A 19,699-nucleotide genomic window follows, 5' to 3' on the forward strand; every position below is an offset into this window, starting at 1 on the left:
CTACGGAAGGCTATGCAAGCCATTCAAAGGTGGTGTTCGTCCCTCTATAGGGCATAAGAATGAATGCCCGACACACCCAAGGTATCTCCTGAGAGTTACTTTTAATGCGAGTAACAATGTAACGTGCCGAGTTACCTTTAAGCTGTTGATGAGTGTGTTGTTTCATGCAGACAATGTAGAATATTATCTATAACTTCACCATGTTAGATCACACTGCATGGTAAGGAGACATTGTATAATTAGAATACCATGACTACGGATAATCCTGAATTAATCAGGAATAATGATGAGTGAGAAAGTTACAGAGGGTCAAAGATCATACCTCCCCTGTTATTGGTAATGGTGAGAGGTTAGCATGTCTTGGGATTATGATCTTTGACCTGTAGCTTTGTCACACATTATTATTCACAAATCATTCAGGATGATCCCTAATCATGGTAGAATCCACATTAATGTAGAAGTGTTTAGAAACATATTATATTTTTATTTACAATAAAAGGGACTCAAAAATGACATAATACATCATTTCCCATTCATTTCTATTGGGCCCAAAATGATTTGAAACACACCAAAACGAACAGCAAATGCATCCAAGAAGTTTGTAGTCACAAGCTTGATGTAGTCATTGTGTGATAGGAATATTGGACCAAAAACTAAACTTTTGGGGACTTTTTTTATTAGACTCTTTAGTGGTGTCAATCCTTTTGACCCCTGCCTTTAAACAACTGTAAGTGAATGTCATTGTGAATGCAGTGAGAGATGTGTACCTGTCGTTATGATGCAGTAATGTGACCTTGATGGGTGCTTATGGCTTCATATTTCCTGTCATGAACACACACACACACACACACACACACACGGGTAGATGGTACTCTGTGTTCTCTGTTACTGTATAACACAGCCTGTTCTATATTCAGGACGGACAGACAGACAGACAGACAGACAGATAGACAGGCAGGCAGGCAGGTGTCAGCTACCAGGTGGTCTGATGAAAGGCTAGAAGAGATTTTAGAGTGGAGAGGATGCATCTGTTTTTTGTTTTTGTGTGAGAGAGTGTGCTAATGTATCTGAGAGCTTTCAGGGAACCATAGTGTTTTTTTTATTTTATCTGGGCCAGCGCTACAACACACACACAGCACTGTGGACGCATATAGGCCAGAATAAGTGGCACTACATGAAAAGAGAGAGAAACGGAGAGAGAGAAAAACAGAGAGAGAGAGAATTATGCTCAAACCTGTCTCTGCTTAATAGTGCTGCGCTATTAGTGTTTCTTTTTTTTAGGTTGGTTCGGTTTCAGTTAGATTATTACAAAATAATAACGTTTTTTCGATTTCGGTTTTGATCTTTTTTTACGTTAAATGCGCCATGAAATAATGACACTACAATGATTTTAGAGCTTTTTAATGGACATTTCAAAACAAAAAATTGTGAACATTGAATTGCCAAAACATTGAAAATATTCCATTGTCTCCGTCAGGTCCACTTTGGGTAGACATCAATTGCCAAAACATTGAACATATTCCATTGTCTCCGTCAGGTCCACATTGGGTAGACATCAATAGAGAAACAGGAAATGACTATGAAATAATAAAATATTTAAGTTGTGTATATTACTTTGTTTTATTTGATGACTTTTTTTTATTTTTTATTCCTTTAAAGTCATCATCTCATCCCTGCTCAGGTAGAAGCAGCCAGCCAGCCAGACCATCTAATGTTATCTATGTGCTCCCCATACTGTACTGTCTTTAGTCATCCTTTTTATCTAGCCTACCTATGTATGCTGCTGAGCTGTCAACAACATCATTTGACTAGTACTTCAAAGGGCTCCCGAGTGGCACAGCGGTCTAAAGCACTGCATCTCAATGCTAGAGGTGTCACCACAGACCCTGGTTTGATTCCAGGCTGTATCACACCTGGCTGTGATTGGGAGTCCCATAGGGCGGCACACAATTGGCCTAGTGTGGTCCGGGTTAGGATTTGGCTGGGGTAGGCCGTCATTGTAAATAAGAATTTGTTCTTAAGGATCTGACCCTTTTTTTTTTTTTTTTTGCCTAAAATAACATACCCAAATCTAACTCCCTGTATCTCAGGCCCTGAAGCAAGGATATGCACATTCTTGGTCCAATTGAAAGGAAACACTTTGAAGTTTGTGGAAATGTGAAAGGAATGTAGGAGAATATAACACATTAGATCTGGTAAAGGATAATACAAATAAAAAACAACCGTTTTTTGTTTTGTTTTGTACCATCATCTTTGAAATGCAAGAGAAAGGCCATAATGTATTATTCCTAGATGGCAGCAGTGTATGTGCAAAGTTTCAGACTGATCCAATGAACCATTGCGTTTCTGTTCAAAATGTTGTATCAAGACTACCCAAATGTGCCTAATTTGTTTATTAATAACTGTTCATGTTCAAAGCTGTGCACACTTCTCAAACAATAGCATGGTCTTCTTTCACTGTAATAGCTACTGTAAATTGGACAGTGCAGTTAGATTAACAATAATTTAAGCTTTCTGCCAATATCAGATATGTATATGTCCTGGGAAATGTTCTTGTTACTTACAACCTCATGCTAATCGCATTAGCCTACGTTAGCTCAACCGTCCCGCAGGTGACCCACCAATCCTGAAGAAGTTTTAACTGACTTTCCTAGTTACATAAAAATAAATAAAGTAGATAAGGCATACTTTCAAAAGCTTTCTCTCCCTCTCGTCATTGTGTTTTATAAATTCCTCTCTCTTGCGGTCTATGCGGTCTGTTTGTATCTAACCTAACGTAGAAGGTGTAAAAGTGTATCCATCCAGAGATCTGTATATAATGACAAGATGCTCATGCTTCCGCTCTTACAATGGGAGTCATTTTCCCAAAGGCGGGAAGGCAGGCGACAAGCTTACGTCCAAAATAAGCCCATAGAAACTCATTGGGCTTAATTTGTACAGATTTTGGCGAGAGTAATACCTCTTGCTTCACCTCTTCGTCTCTCATCCGTTTCTGCCCGAGCCAGAAAATACAGGCACGTTTCTGCACATAACTGGGTTGAATATTTGATTAAACTCCCTTCAGTCCAGTCTCCCACATAGTTCTTGAGTTGATTTCTCTCATGAATTAGTTGATTTCTCACACACCAAAAAATCTAAATGGAACTCAAATAATTGAACCAACATCAGTCAATTAGTTGTTTAATATTTTATTTTATTTTAATTTGGTTAATCGCTCAGCACTACCTCTAAAGGTTCTAGAGTCCAGTCACTCTATGACAGTGGTTAGATGAGAGACTGCTGTGGTTTTGTCCACACACCCTCAAGTCTATACCCTTCAATACACTCTCTATACTCTCTATACACCCTTCTATACACTCTATACCCTCTCTATACACCCTTCTATACACTCTCTATACACTATACACACTATACACTCTCTACACTCTCGATACACCCTTCAATACACTCTCTATACACCCTTCTATACACTCTCTATACCCTTCTATACACTCTATATACACCCTTCAATACACTCTATACACTCTCTAAGCACACTATACCCTTCTATACACTCTATATACACCCTTCAATACACTCTCTATACACCCTTCAATACACTCTCTATACCCTTCTATACACTCTATATACACCCTTCAATACACTCTATACACTCTCTAAACACACTATACCCTTCTATACACTCTCTATACACCCTTCAATACACTCTCTATACCCTTCTATACACTCTATATACACCCTTCTATACACCCTTCTATACAATCTCTATACACTCTCTAAACACTTTCTATACACTCTATACTCTCTATACTCTCTATACCCTCTATACACTCTCTAAACACTTTATATACACCATTCTATGCACTCTATACTCTCTATACACTCTATACACTCTATACACCCTTCTATACACTCTCTGTACACTCTATACTCCCTTCTATACACTTTATATACACTCTATACACCCTTCTATACACCCTTCTATACACTCTCTATACACTCTCTATACACTCTATACACTCTCTAAACATTCTCTATACACTCTCTATACATTCTTCTATGCCCCTCTCTGTCCTCCTACACAGACATGGTTCAGGAACCATAGGAGACACAGGGACAGGGCACAAGAGGCCTGATGAGCTCATTGTTGGCACTAATCGCCATACATTGTTGGCCATACATCAGATCCTAACTGATGTCCCCACAAACAAACACAAACATTCCCTTATCCATTGAATATGACTGCAGAGCTGGCCTCATTCAACTCTGTAAGGGAGGCCAAGAGGGACAATTAACACAGCACTGAGTCAATGAGCCGTGATGAGCTGTGATAAACAGATAATGACAGGTGTCCAGAGAGGCACAGAGACAGATATGGGTCAACGTGAAATACTGCATATGTGGAGACTTGGGTATTGGTCTGAGATGTCATTGCCACCGGTGTGGGTCGTTCAACGAAGCCTTTTGCTTCCCTTTGGTATTTTAAGGATAAATTGTACACCAATATTGAATGTTATATTAAATGAAGTGCCCTTTAATATAGGTCACATGGAGAAGTTAATAAATCTGATTTTCAATATGAATAAAGACTTGCTAAAGTGGCAAAATGCACCCTCGGTGACTTCTAGAAAGATTTTAAAACACTTAACTCCAGCATTTCTCCACGTGTTCACCATCATTGTAAACCCTAGTTATTTTGTTGTTTTGACAAAGTAATTTCTGAAGATGGTTATTTATTCATTCACGTCTGTCCCTCATGTTTAATGTCAACCCTGTTACGTGAACTGAATTTTCATTTTAATATGATGAAACTATTCCTTTTAAAATATTTATAAAAAATTATAAAAAACATTGAACTTCAAATAGTCAAATCATAGTGTAAAAGCAGGTGAGCTGGTTCTTTTCGGCCATTTTCAAGCATAACACGTCAACCCTCTTACCCATAGACAGACAGGCTAGGAATGTTGTTTTTTTAAGAAAAAAAAATGTGAAAAAAAGCTTGCATTCAATTGCCCCTCTCTGTTGCACACAACTAGCTTCCATTCCCCCTGTCACAAGAGGATTTATGGCTGATTTAGATGAAATGGTCAACCCTGTTACGGTCAACCCTGTTGCACTTTTTATAGGCTTTTTTTTTTTTTTTTACCTCATGAGAGGTTGAAGTGGAACATGTGTTCTTTATGACAGAATGTAAAAATTATATGAAATCAAACATGTTTTTTTTTCACCAAGGCACAATTCTCAAAAGGCACCGAATTGGTGCAAGGACCCATGTGCATGTCATGTTTGTAGCTGCGTTAGCTCCAGTCTATCAACAGTGTCAGTACTGCTTCTCAACAAGGCATTACTCACATACACCTGTCTGTCTGTATCCCTTAATACTCTTTAAAGAGGCTTGTAACAGACCTGGTCTTGCTGCGTCACTAATAGTGTGAGCGTGGAACATCCTAAGCCGTTAGTCGATAGTCCAGTAGCCAGAAATCCTTCCCGCTATAGTTGATACAGTAACATTGTTCAGTGAGCTAACCAGCGTTTGCTCAGGAGTATAGAGCTTCTGTTTTTTTTATTGAATACCTGCATATGGAGTATTAGCTGGTTGAGACAGAGAGAGAAGGAAAGAGATAGAGAGAGAGAAGGAAAGAGATAGAGAGAGAGAGAGGTTCAGGGCATGTATGGTACCTGAAGAAGAGGGTAAAATGGTAAGCGGTACTCTGTTTCCCCTTTTTCTATGTTTCATGTTTTACTCCTGCTCTCTCGTCTGTTTTTACTCTTGCTATTCATTGTTTTGTTGTTTTGTTTGAGCTTGAACTCATTCCACCTCTCTCTCTCCGGTTGTGTTCCAGGTATCAGCCACAGAAGAATGCATAGGACCTATGAGACTGACCCAAGAACCTATTCAGGTACAACTGCACTTTACATTCTTCTGTATTTCTCCTGATAACAGCATGCCCCAGTTTAGTGCCCACCGTCCATCAATTATCAGGAGTCTGCTGTATTTTGTTATGCAATTCAGTGATGTTACATGTTGTGGTGGAGCACATCATGGGCAGTTTGTCTCTTCTTCACGCTACTAGAGGCTTTGGAGTGGTGGCCATTTTGATTGGCCCAGAAGAGGATTTTAAGACATGATTAGAAAGCGTAATCAGAGAGATTTGCGAAAATGACTTTTTTTCTCAAATAAACAGGTTGAACAACAGCATAGAAACGCATCAGCGGAATCAAATCAAATCAAATCAAATTTTACTTCTCACGCGCGCCGAATACAACAGGTATTTCACCTTACAGTGAAATGCTTACTTACAAACCCTTAACCAACCATGCAGTTCAAGTATTTACTAAATAACCTGAAGTAGAAAATGTAGTAAAAAATAACACAATTAAATAACGTTAATCATTAATGAGGCTACGTACAGGGGACACTGGTACTAGTCAATGTGCGGGGGTACAGGTTATTTGAGGTCATTTGTACATGCAGGTTGGGGTAAAGGGACTCCACCAGTCATTTTTAGGGGTCATAATCCCAGAATAAAACAAATGCACAAGACAAATACAGTGCATACGTTACAGCCTTATTCTAAAATTGATTTTTTTTTGTCCTCATCAATCTACACACAATACCCTATGATGACAAAGCAAAAACAAGTTTTTAGAAATGTTTGCTAATTTGTTAAAAATAAAAATCAGAAATGCCTTATTTACACAAGTATTCAGACCCTTTGCGATGAGACTCGAAATTGAGCTTAGGTGCATCCATTTATTATCCTTGAGATGTTTCTACAAGTTGATTGGAGTCTACCTGTGGTAAATTGTATTGATTGGACATGATTTGGAAAGGCACGCACCTGTCTATATAAGGTCCCACAGTTGACAGTGCATGTCAGAGAAAATACCAAGCCATGAGGTCGAAGGAGACAGCATTGTGTTGAGGCATAGATCTGGGGAAGGGTACCAAAACATTTCTGAAGTGTTGAAGGTCCCCAAGAACACAGTGGCCTCCATCATTCTTAAATGGAAGAAGTTTGGAACCAACAAAATTCTTCCTAGAGCTGGCCGCCTGGCCAAACTGAGCAATCGCGGGAGAAGGGACTTGATCAGGGAGGTGATCAAGAACGCGATGGTCTCTCTGACAGAACTCCAGAGTTCCTCTGTGGAGATGGGAAAACTTTCCAGAAGGACAACCATCTCTGCACCACTCCACCAATCAGGCCTTTATGGTAAAGTGGCCAGACGGAAGACACTCTTCAGTAAAAGGCACATGACAGCCAGCTTGGAGTTTGCCAAAAGGCACCAAAAGGACTCTCAGGCCATGAGAAACAATATTCTCTGGTCTGATGAAACAAGGATTGAACTCTTTGGCCTGAATGCCAAGCGTCACATCTGGAGGAAACCTGGCACCACCCCTATGTTGAAGAATGGTGGTGGCAGCATCATGTTGTGTGGATGTTTTTCAGTGGCAGGGACTGGGAGACTAGTCAGGATCGAGGGAAAAATGAACGGCGCAAAGTACAGAGAGATATTTGATGAAAACCTGCTCCAGAGCACTTAGGACCTCAAACTGGGCCAAAGGTTCACCTTCTAACACGACAACGACCCTAAGCACACAGCCAAGACAAAAACAAAATGGTTTTGCTATGTCATTATGTGGTATTGTGTGTAGACTGATGAGGGGAAAAAACAATTGTATAAATTTTAGTATAAGGCTGCAATGTAACAAATGTGGAAAAAGTCAAGGGGTCTGAATACTTTCCGAATGCGCTGTATGTCTATCTACAATATGTAGATTGTGACTGTGTCTGTATTCACTATGGGATGTGATCTCAGTGTTTGGTGGCAAGGGTAAGGGGGTGCAATACTATTTTATACATTGCAGAATAATAGTGAAGACCATAAAACTATGAAATAACACATATGGAATCATGTAGTAACCAAAAAAAGTGTTAAAAAAGATTTTAGATTCTTCAAAGTAGCCACCCTTTGCCTTGATGACAGCTTTGTCATTTTTTTGTTGCAAATATGTTTTAAAAAACTGTTTTTGCTTTGTCATTATGTGGTATTCTCTTGGCATTCTGTCAACCAGCTTCACCTGGAATGCTTTTCCAACAGTCTTGAAGAAGTTCCCACATATGCTGAGGTGGCTGCTTTTCCTTCACTCTACGGTCCAAATCATTCCAAACCATCTCAATTGGGTTGAGGTCGGGTGATTGTGGAGGCCAGGTCATCTGATGCAGCACTCCATCACTCTCCTTCTTGGTCAAATATCCCTTACACAGCCTGGAGGGGTTGGGTCATTGTCCTGTTGAAAAACAAATAATAGTCCCACTAAGCGCAAACCAGACGGGATGGTGTATCGATGCAGAATGCTGTGGTAGACATTCTGGTTAAGTGTGGCTTGAATCACACCTCTTCCTCCATGCTTCACGGTGGGAACCACACATGCAGAGATCATCTGTTCACCTTCTCTGCGTCTCACAAAGACTTGTCGGTTGGAACCAAATATCTCAAAGTTGTACTAATCAGACCAAAGTACAGATTTCCACCAGTCTAATGTCCATTGCTCGTGTTTCTTGGCCTAAGCAAGTCTCTTCTTATTATTGGTGTCCTTTAGTTGTGGTTTCTTTGCAGCAATTTGACCATGAATGTCTGATTCACACAGTCTCCTCTGAACAGTTGATGTTGAGATGTGTCTGTTACTTGAACTCTGTGAAGCATTTATTTGTGCTGCAATGTCTGAGGCTGGTAACTCTAATGAACTTATCCTTTGCAGAAGAGGTAACTCTGGGTCTACCTTTCCTGTGGCGGTCCTCATGAGAGCCAGTTCCATCATAGCGCTTGATGGTTTTTGCGACTGCACTTGAAGAAACTTTCAAAGTTCTTGAAATTGACTGACCTTCATGTCTTCAAGTAATGATGGACTGTTGTTTCCCTTTGCTTATTTGAGCTGTTCTTGCCATAATATGGACTTTGTCTTTTTCCAAATAGGACTATCTTCTGTATACCAACCCTACCTTGTCACAACACAACTGATTGGCTCAAACGCATTAAGAAGGGAAGAAATTCCACAAATTAACTTTTAACAAGGCACACCTGTTAATTGAAATGCATTCCAGGTGACTACCTCATGAAGCTGGTTGAGAGAATGCTAAGAGTATGCAAAGCTGTCATCAAGACAAAGGGTGGCTACTTTGAAGAATCTCAAATATAACATATATTTGGATATGTTTGACACTTTTTTTTGGTTACCACATTATTTCATTGTTTTGATGTCTTCACTATTATTCTACAATGTAGAAAATAGTCAAAATAAAGAAAAACCCTGGAATGAGTAGGTGTGTCCACATTTTTGACTGGTACTGTATATATTTTTACTTGCGTCCAATTCTTTGGTTTCAATGAATTTAGGGGAAACACTGTAGATATCATTGCATGATAGAATGGTTTCAACATGGCGTAACAATGAGACACCACATGACACAACATGGCGTAACAATGAGACACCACATGACACAACATGGCGTAACAATGAGACACCACATGACACAACATGGCGTAACAATGAGACACCACATGACACAACAATGAGACACCACATGACACAACATGGCGTAACAATGAGACACCACATGACACAACATGAGACACCACATGACACAACGTAACAATGAGACACCACATGACACAACATGGCGTAACAATGAGACACCACATGACACAACACGGCGTAACAATGAGACACCACATGACACAACATGGCGTAACAATGAGACACCACATGACACAACATGGCGTAACAATGAGACACCACATGACACAACATGGCGTAACAATGAGACACCACATGACACAACATGGCGTAACAATGAGACACCACATGACACAACATGGCGTAACAATGAGACACCACATGACACAACATGGCGTGCGGCATACATGTACACTATATTACTTGTTTCACTAGGGGGTTGGAACCAAATGTATTTTCCAATTGTTCCGTTCCGAACAGAAACCCGATTTCTTGGGTTCCGACCAGCATAATAAAGTTCTGAACCTGTTCAAACCCTCCAAAAAATGTATGGTTCACAAAAGTTCCATTTCATTTATATTTTAACTCGTGAAATGTACATAGTAATTACATTTAGCTTGTGAATTTACTCCACCAGTTAGTGCAGATAGAGCATTTTGGTATGGAACGGGTAAGCTAGATGTTAACATGTTTGATTGGTCAGATATGTGCAGGAACAACAACAAACAGTTCCCTGAACTGGTTCCATCCCTGCTTTACACCTGATGGTGTGTGGGTTGGTGGTAGTTAAGTTTCCGGTAACCAGCTGTGAACAACTGCTAGTTTGAGGTTAAGGTTGTGTCCTGTGGATTGGGATTAAGGCAGTGTGAGCCTTTGAGAAGGCCAGATTATCTCCCAGGCATTAACGCTGTTGTGTCATTTAGGGAAGGGAGTGTTAGTTACACAAGATCATAGGTGTTTTATGTTTCTTGTGCATCTAGACATCTAGGTCTCTGTCTTCTTACATCTCTGTCATTGTGCTTGATGGAGTAATGGAATAGTCCCAATAGTGCAAACCTGGCTGAATCAAATGGCTGAATCAAATGCTCAAAGTGTTTGAAGGAAAATACATACTGAAAGGCTCTACCCTTCATCCGTCCGTCTTTATTGTGCTGAATAAAAACCTCCTCCAAACCTCATATCCAGAACTCATCCATTCTTCGTTATCAGGCTGTGTGAAAGCCTCTGCTGGAGGTAGTGTCTGGCAATGTCTGGCTGAACCAGGTGGAAGGACTAGAGACTTTATTACAACCCCTCCTCCCCATACAGCCCTCAACACACGCTCCATTAAAATAACTACTCTCCTCAAGATGTGGAGCGCACCCAGACACACACACACACACACACACACGAAGAGTCACGCAAACACGCACACAAAGTCATACACACAAACAGACACACAAGGGAGCACACGCACAGAAACAGACACACACTCACACGTACAGTTACGTACACACTCACAGAGAGTCATGCACACGCACAAACAGACAGCGGAAGCACACACACATCCGCACACACACACATCCGCACACACACACACACACACACACACACACACATCCGCACACACACACACACACACATCCACACACACACACACACACACACACACATCCGCACACACACACAAGTCTCGTACGCACACGGAGTCATGCACACACAAATTCTACTGTACCATGATCTAACTCCCCATTCCCTCTTTACCTCCCTCCCACTTGAACAGAGAGAACGAGAGAGAAAAGAGAGAAGAAATGATCAAATTCTCTGGAGGAGAGAGTTGCGTGCTGAAAGTTCCCTCCTGACATTTATCGTTCCCTCTGAGCCCTGGAAAGACTCGGTAGCTCCAAATCTACTTCTCTCCGCTCCTTCGTTTCTGCACCCTTTCACAGGACTCCTCCTCAATCAGAGGGATTATTTTCCTCTGAGGGCTCAGAGGGTGAACTGTTGTTGACTGTAGGCTGCAGAAGACAGTGTACAGGGTGCTCTGCTCTTACTTTGGACAGGGAACTTAGGATGGTCTCTTAACTTAAGAAACCATATGGAGAAACATGCTGTAGCCCCCACTTCAAAACACGGGAAAGCATTTACATGTTGTTCTGAGTGTGAGGAGTAAACCATGCTTATTGGGAATCATCCATCAGATTGATGACTGCTAGTATGTATTTCTCCTCCACACCGTACTCCTTGGCTCTATGCCAAGAGGAGTCCCACTGACAAGACTTGGTGTAAAGCCAGTCAGCTAGATGTCTCTCGCTATCGCTCTGAGAAACTATCTGTCTGTCTGTCTGTTTGTTTGTTTGTTTGTTCCATACCTTTGTCCCCCTATCTGTCTGCCTGGTCAAGGGTGTGCAGAGATGGAGGCTTAAAGGATTCTAGCTTTAACCTCTGAACTGTGATTGGCTGAGTCAGCATGGCACAGCAGTCAGGGGTAGAGGCCCTTCTCTATGTCAGTCCTGCCTTGAGGGCAACACAGTGTGTAAACCACTTAGGGAAACCACTGGGGTTAATCACTATGAAGTGATTGTGTGTTCGAACACACTCCAACTACTTGGATGATAAAGATAATCATGAAAGACATCCACTTGGAGGAGGTACGATCAGTCACTTTAACTCTTCCTACATGTACATATTACCTCAATTACCTCGGCTAACCGGTGCCCCCGCACGTTGATTCTGTACTGGTACCGCCTCTATAGAGCCTTGCTATTGTTATTTTACTGTTGCTATTTAATTAATTGTTACTTTTATTTTCTATTTTTTACTTAACACTTTTTTTTGTCTTAAAACTTCTTAAATCAAATCCAATTGTATTTGCCACATGCGCCGAGTACAGGTGTAGACCTTACAGTGAAATGCTTACTTACAAGCCCTTAACCAACAGGTGTAGACCTTACAGTGAAATGATGAAGACACCAGGTGTAGACCTTACAGTGAAATGATGAAGACACCAGGTGTAGACCTTACAGTGAAATGCTTACTTACAAGCCCTTAACCAACAGGTGCAGTTTGAAGAAAAATACCTACATAATAATAAATAAATGTTAGAAATAATTAAAGAGCCGCATTAAAATAACAATAGCGAGGCTATATACAGGGGGTACCAGTGAAAGAGAGTCAAGGTGTAGGAGATATACAGGGAAATATGTACAGAGTCAATGTGGAGGCTATACAGTGGGGGTAACCGGTACAGAGTCAATGTGGAGGCTATATACAGGGGGTACCTTACAGTGAAATGTACAGAGTCAATGTGGAGGCTATATACAGGGGGTACCGGTACAGAGTCAAGGTTTAGTGGAGGCTATATACAGGTGTAGACCAGTGGTACAGAGTCAATGTGGAGGCTATACAAGCCCTTACAGGGGTACAGTGGTACAGAGTCAATGTGGAGGCTATATACAGGGGGTACTGGTACAGAGTCAATGTGTGATGCTATATACAGGGGTAACCAACAGGTGTACAGAGTCAATGTGGAGGCTATATACAGGGGTACTGGCCCTTAACCAACAGTGCAGAATCAATGTGGAGGCTATATACAGGGTACCGGTACAGAGTCAATGTGGAGGCTATATACAGGGGTACCGGTACAGAGTCAATGTGGAGGCTATATACAGGGGGTACTGGTACAGAGTCAATGTGGAGGCTATATACAGGGGGTACCGGTACAGAGTCAATGTGGAGGCTATATACAGGGGTACCGGTACAGAGTCAATGTGGAGGCTATATACAGGGGTACCGGTACAGAGTCAATGTGGAGGCTATATACAGGGGTACCGGTACAGAGTCAATGTGGAGGCTATATACAGGGGGTACCGGTACAGAGTCAATGTGGAGGCTATATACAGAGGGTACTGGTACAGAGTCAATGTGGAGGCTATATACAGGGGGTACTGGTACAGAGTCAATGTGGAGGCTATATACAGGGGGTACCGGTACAGAGTCAATGTGGAGGCTATATACAGGGGTACTGGTACAGAGTCAATGTGGAGGCTATATACAGGGGTACTGGTACAGAGTCAATGTGGAGGCTATATACAGGGGGTACCGGTACAGAGTCAATGTGGAGGCTATATACAGGGGTACTGGTACAGAGTCAATGTGGAGGCTATATACAGGGGGTACTGGTACAGAGTCAATGTGGAGGCTATATACAGGGGGTACTGGTACAGAGTCAATGTGGAGGCTATATACAGGGGTACCGGTACAGAGTCAATGTGGAGGCTATATACAGGGGTACTGGTACAGAGTCAATGTGGAGGCTATATACAGGGGTACTGGTACAGAGTCAATGTGGAGGCTATATACAGGGGGTACCAGTACAGAGTCAATGTGGAGGCTATATACAGGAGTACGGTACAGAGTCAATGTGGAGGCTATATACAGGGGGTACTGGTACAGAGTCAATGTGGAGGCTATATACAGGGGTACTGGTACAGAGTCAATGTGGAGGCTATATACAGGGGGTACTGGTACAGAGTCAATGTGGAGGCTATATACAGGGGGTACTGGTACAGAGTCAATGTGGAGGCTATATACAGGGGGTACCGGTACAGAGTCAATGTGGAGGCTATATACAGGGGGTACTGGTACAGAGTCAATGTGGAGGCTATATACAGGGGGTACCGGTACAGAGTCAATGTGGAGGCTATATACAGGGGGTACCGGTACAGAGTCAATGTGGAGGCTATATACAGGGGGTACCGGTACAGAGTCAATGTGGAGGCTATATACAGGGGGTACCGGTACAGAGTCAATGTGGAGGCTATATACAGGGGGTACCGGTACAGAGTCAATGTGGAGGCTATATACAGGGGGTACCGGTACAGAGTCAATGTGGAGGCTATATACAGGGGGTACCGGTACAGAGTCAATGTGGAGGCTATATACAGGGGGTACCGGTACAGAGTCAATGTGGAGGCTATATACAGGGGTACTGGTACAGAGTCAATGTGGAGGCTATATACAGGGGGTACCGGTACAGAGTCAATGTGGAGGCTATATACAGGGGTACTGGTACAGAGTCAATGTGGAAGCTATATACAGGGGGTACCGGTACAGAGTCAATGTGGAGGCTATATACAGGGGGTACGGTACAGAGTCAATGTGGAGGCTATATACAGGGGGTACTGGTACAGAGTCAATGTGGAGGCTATATACAGGGGTACCGGTACAGAGTCAATGTGGAGGCTATATACAGGGGTACTGGTACAGAGTCAATGTGGAGGCTATATACAGGGGTACTGGTACAGAGTCAATGTGGAGGCTATATACAGGGGTACCGGTACAGAGTCAATGTGGAGGCTATATACAGGGGGTACCGGTACAGAGTCAATGTGGAGGCTATATACAGGGGTACGGGTACAGAGTCAATGTGGAGGCTATATACAGGGGGTACTGGTACAGAGTCAATGTGGAGGCTATATACAGGGGGTACCGGTACAGAGTCAATGTGGAGGCTATATACAGGGGGTACCGGTACAGAGTCAATGTGGAGGCTATATACAGGGGGTACCGGTACAGAGTCAATGTGGAGGCTATATACAGGGGGTACTGGTACAGAGTCAATGTGGAGGCTATATACAGGGGTACCGGTACAGAGTCAATGTGGAGGCTATATACAGGGGGTACCGGTACAGAGTCAATGTGGAGGCTATATACAGGGGGTACCGGTACAGAGTCAATGTGGAGGCTATATACAGGGGTACCAGTACAGAGTCAATGTGGAGGCTATATACAGGGGGTACCGGTACAGAGTCAATGTGGAGGCTATATACAGGGGGTACCGGTACAGAGTCAATGTGGAGGCTATATACAGGGGGTACCGGTACAGAGTCAATGTGGAGGCTATATACAGGGGGTACCGGTACAGAGTCAATGTGGAGGCTATATACAGGGGGTACCGGTACAGAGTCAATGTGGAGGCTATATACAGGGGGTACCGGTACAGAGTCAATGTGGAGGCTATATACAGGGGTACTGGTACAGAGTCAATGTGGAGGCTATATACAGGGGTACCGGTACAGAGTCAATGTGGAGGCTATATACAGGGGGTACTGGTACAGAGTCAATGTGGAGGCTATATACAGGGGGTACTGGTACAGAGTCAGTGTGGAGGCTATATACAGGGGGTACTGGTACAGAGTCAGTGTGGAGGCTATATACAGGGGGTACTGGTACAGAGTCAATGTGGAGGCTATATACAGGGGTACCGGTACAGAGTCAATGTGGAGGCTATATACAGGGGTACCGGTACAGAGTCAATGTGGAGGCTATATACAGGGGGTACCGGTACAGAGTCAGTGTGGAGGCTATATACAGGGGTACTGGTACAGAGTCAATGTGGAGGCTATATACAGGGGTACCGGTACAGAGTCAATGTGGAGGCTATATACAGGGGTACCGGTACAGAGTCAGTGTGGAGGCTATATACAGGGGGTACCGGTACAGAGTCAATGTGGAGGCTATATACAGGGGTACTGGTACAGAGTCAATGTGGAGGCTATATACAGGGGTACCGGTACAGAGTCAATGTGGAGGCTATATACAGGGGGTACCGGTACAGAGTCAGTGTGGAGGCTATATACAGGGGTACCGGTACAGAGTCAATGTGGAGGCTATATACAGGGGGTACTGGTACAGAGTCAATGTGGAGGCTATATACAGGGGGTACCGGTACAGAGTCAATGTGGAGGCTATATACAGGGGTACTGGTACAGAGTCAATGTGGAGGCTATATACAGGGGTACCGGTACAGAGTCAGTGTGGAGGCTATATACAGGGGGTACTGGTACAGAGTCAGTGTGGAGGCTATATACAGGGGTACTGGTACAGAGTCAATGTGGAGGCTATATACAGGGGGTACCGGTACAGAGTCAATGTGGAGGCTATATACAGGGGGTACTGGTACAGAGTCAATGTGGAGGCTATATACAGGGGGTACCGGTACAGAGTCAATGTGGAGGCTATATACAGGGGTACTGGTACAGAGTCAATGTGGAGGCTATATACAGGGGGTACCGGTACAGAGTCAATGTGGAGGCTATATACAGGGGGTACCGGTACAGAGTCAATGTGGAGGCTATATACAGGGGATACCGGTACAGAGTCAATGTGGAGGCTATATACAGGGGGTACCGGTACAGAGTCAATGTGGAGGCTATATACAGGGGATACCGGTACAGAGTAAATGTGGAGGCTATATACAGGGGGTACCGGTACAGAGTCAATGTGGAGGCTATATACAGGGGATACCGGTACAGAGTAAATGTGGAGGCTATATACAGGGGGTACCGGTACAGAGTCAATGTGGAGGCTATATACAGGGGGTACCAGTACAGTCAATGTGGAGGCTATATACAAGGTGTTACTGTACAGAGTCAATGTGTGGGGGCACCGGTTAGGTAATATGTACATGTAGGTAGAGTTATTAAAGTGACTATGATGATATATATATATATATAATAACAGAGAGTAGCAGCATCATAAAAGGGGGAGGCAATGCAAATAGTCTGGGTAGCCATTTGATTAGGTGTTCAGGAGTCTTATGGCGTGAGTGGTAGAAGCTGTTTAGAAGCCTCTTGGACCTAAGCCTTGGGGCTAGAGCACAGTCTATGACTAGGGTGGCTGGAGTCTTTGACCATTTTTAGGGCCTTGCTCTGACACCGTCTGGTATAGAGGTCCTGGATGGCAGGAAGCTTGTCCCAAGTGATGTACTGGGCCGTACGCACTACCCTCTGTAGTGCCTTGCAGTCGGACGCCGAGCAGTTGCCTTACCAGGCAGTGATGCAACCCGTCAGGATGCTCTCAGTGGTGCAGCTGTAGAACCTTTAGAAGATCTGAGGACCCATGCCAAATCTTTTCAGTCTCCTGAGGGGGAATAGGTTTTGTCGAGCCCTCTTCACGACTGTCTTGGTGTGCTTGGACCATGTTAGTTTGTTGGTGATGTGGACGCCAAGGAACTTGAAGCTCTCAACCTGCTCCACTACAGCCCTGTCGATGAGAATGGAAGCGTGCTCCTTTTCCACGTTGAGGGAGAGGTTTTTATCCTGGCACCACACTGCCAGGTCTCTGACCTCCTCCCTATAGGCTGTCTCATTGTTGTCGGTGATCAGGCCTAACACTGTTGCATCATCGGCAAACTTAATGATGTCGTTGGAGTCGTGGCATGAAGCTGTTGTGTGTTAAGGGCTTGTAAGTAATGTGACAAATAAACTGTGATTTGATTTGATTATGTGTATGTACACGCACTCAAGCGGCAACACACACAGAACTGTCTGGCCCGTGTGCGGGTGCAGGGCAGGTCGGCAGATAGTAGGATTTTGGGACGGCGTCGCCTGAGGTGTGTGTGTGTGTGTGTGTGTGTGTGTGTGGAATTTCACACGGCAGCTCCATGGTTACACAGCCCAGCTCGGGATCAAAGGGTGTAGACCTTTCACAGCCTCCTACCAATGCCAGCTCCTTTCCCCCCCCTTCCCTTTTCTCCTCTTCTTCTCATCCATCCTCTGCTCCCTTCGTTCCCTCATGCTCCTGCCAGTCTGTCCGGCATGACTGGCGAGACGGCTCGCTCTCTCTCATCTCCCTTCTCCTCTCTTCTTGGTCTCCCTCGGTCTGTTTCTCTTTCAATCAAATCGAAATCAAATCAAATTCTATTGGTCGGCCTACACATATTTAGCAGATGGTTTGTGCGGGCGTAGCGAAATGCTTGTGTTCCTAGCACCAACATTGCAGTAATATCTAGCAATTACCACACAAATCTAAAAAGTGAATTAGTAATTAGGAAATCTTTATAAATCTCTATCCCTACTTCCTTTCTCCCTGTGTTAGTTGTCCATTGGTGTGTGTGTGTGTGTGTGTGTGTGTGTGTGTGTGTGTGTGTGTGTGTGTGTGTGTGTGTGTGTGTGTGTGTGCGTGTACACAAGTCCCTCCATTCTTGCCTCTTGTCTCTTACTGCTCTACTATAGGAGTCAAGTATTGGTAAAGTTACAGTATGAAGAACAACCAGTCGGTGTACAGTACAGGCCAGACATTTTGGTGTGAAATACAGCTCTCATCAGCCATCATTAACTATCATCCACCTGGTTCCTGGTTACTCTTATACTGAACAAAAATATGAACGCAAAGCGCAACAAAAATATATAATATTTCAACTTTACTTAACCAGGTAGTGCAGTTGAGAACAAGTTCTCATTTACAACTGAGACCTGGCCAAGATAAAGCAAAGCAGTGCTACAAAAACAACAACACATAAACAAACGTATAGTCAATAACACAAAAGAAAATATAGATTTTTCTATTTTTTCTATTACAGTTCATATGAGGAAATCAGGCAATTTAAATCAATTCATTAGGCCCTAATCCATGGATTTCACATGAATGGGCAGGGGCCTGGGAGGGCACACTGTGCATAAGTAAACTATTCAGACCCCTTAACTCTTTTCCACATTTTGTAACATAACGAAATGTGTGAGTTGTCAAGGGGTCGGAATACTTTCCGAATGCACTGTGAGCCCATCCGCTTGGGAGCCAGGCCCAGCCAATCAGAATGAGTTTTTCCCCACAAAGGGCTTCATTACAGACCGAAATACTCCTCAGTTTCATCAGCTGTCCGGGTGGCCAGTCTCAGACTATCCGGCTGTGGAGAAGCCGGATGTGGAGTTCCTCGGCTGGCTTGGTTACCCGTGGTACGTACATGCGGTTGTGAGAACGGTTAATCATACTGCCAAATTCTCTAAAATGACGATGGATGCGGCTTATGGTAGAGAAATGAACATTAAATTATCTGGTAACAGCTCTGGTGGACATTCCTGCAGTCAGCGTGCCAATTGCACGCACCCTCAAAAATTTAGACATCTGTGGCATTGTGTTGTGTGACAAAACTGCACATTTTAGAGTGACCTTTTATTGTCCCCTGCACAAGGTGCACCTCTGTAATTATCATGCTGTTTAATCAGCTTCTTGATATGCCACACCTGTCAGGTGGATGGATTACCTTGGCAGAGGAGAAATGCTCACTAACAGGGATGTAAACAAATTTGTGCACAACATTTGAGAGAAATAAGCTTTTTGTGTATATGAAACATTTCTGGGATCTTTTATTTCAGCTCATGAAACATGGAACAAACATTTTACATGCTGCATTTATAT

General features: G+C 43.3%; 1 protein-coding gene across 2 annotated transcripts in view; it reads left to right on the plus strand.

The window, feature by feature from the left end:
- LOC115147172 (high affinity cAMP-specific and IBMX-insensitive 3',5'-cyclic phosphodiesterase 8B) overlaps positions 1–19,699 on the plus strand; it is a 95,320-nt gene that overhangs the window by 20,443 nt on the left and 55,178 nt on the right. Inside the window, exons 1-2 of one of the 2 annotated variants that reach the window (XM_029689239.2) lie at positions 5,411–5,699; positions 5,844–5,900. In XM_029689239.2, coding sequence (XP_029545099.2) covers positions 5,673–5,699; positions 5,844–5,900 — 84 coding nt within the window. In that variant the 5' untranslated portion in view covers positions 5,411–5,672. Of the gene's footprint in view, positions 1–5,410; positions 5,700–5,843; positions 5,901–19,699 lie in introns of those variants that run through there. The other variant, XM_029689238.2, reaches the window with a different exon arrangement.

Source organism: Oncorhynchus nerka, linkage group LG19 (assembly GCF_034236695.1).
Source record: "Oncorhynchus nerka isolate Pitt River linkage group LG19, Oner_Uvic_2.0, whole genome shotgun sequence".
Taxonomy (NCBI): Eukaryota; Metazoa; Chordata; class Actinopteri; order Salmoniformes; family Salmonidae; genus Oncorhynchus; species Oncorhynchus nerka.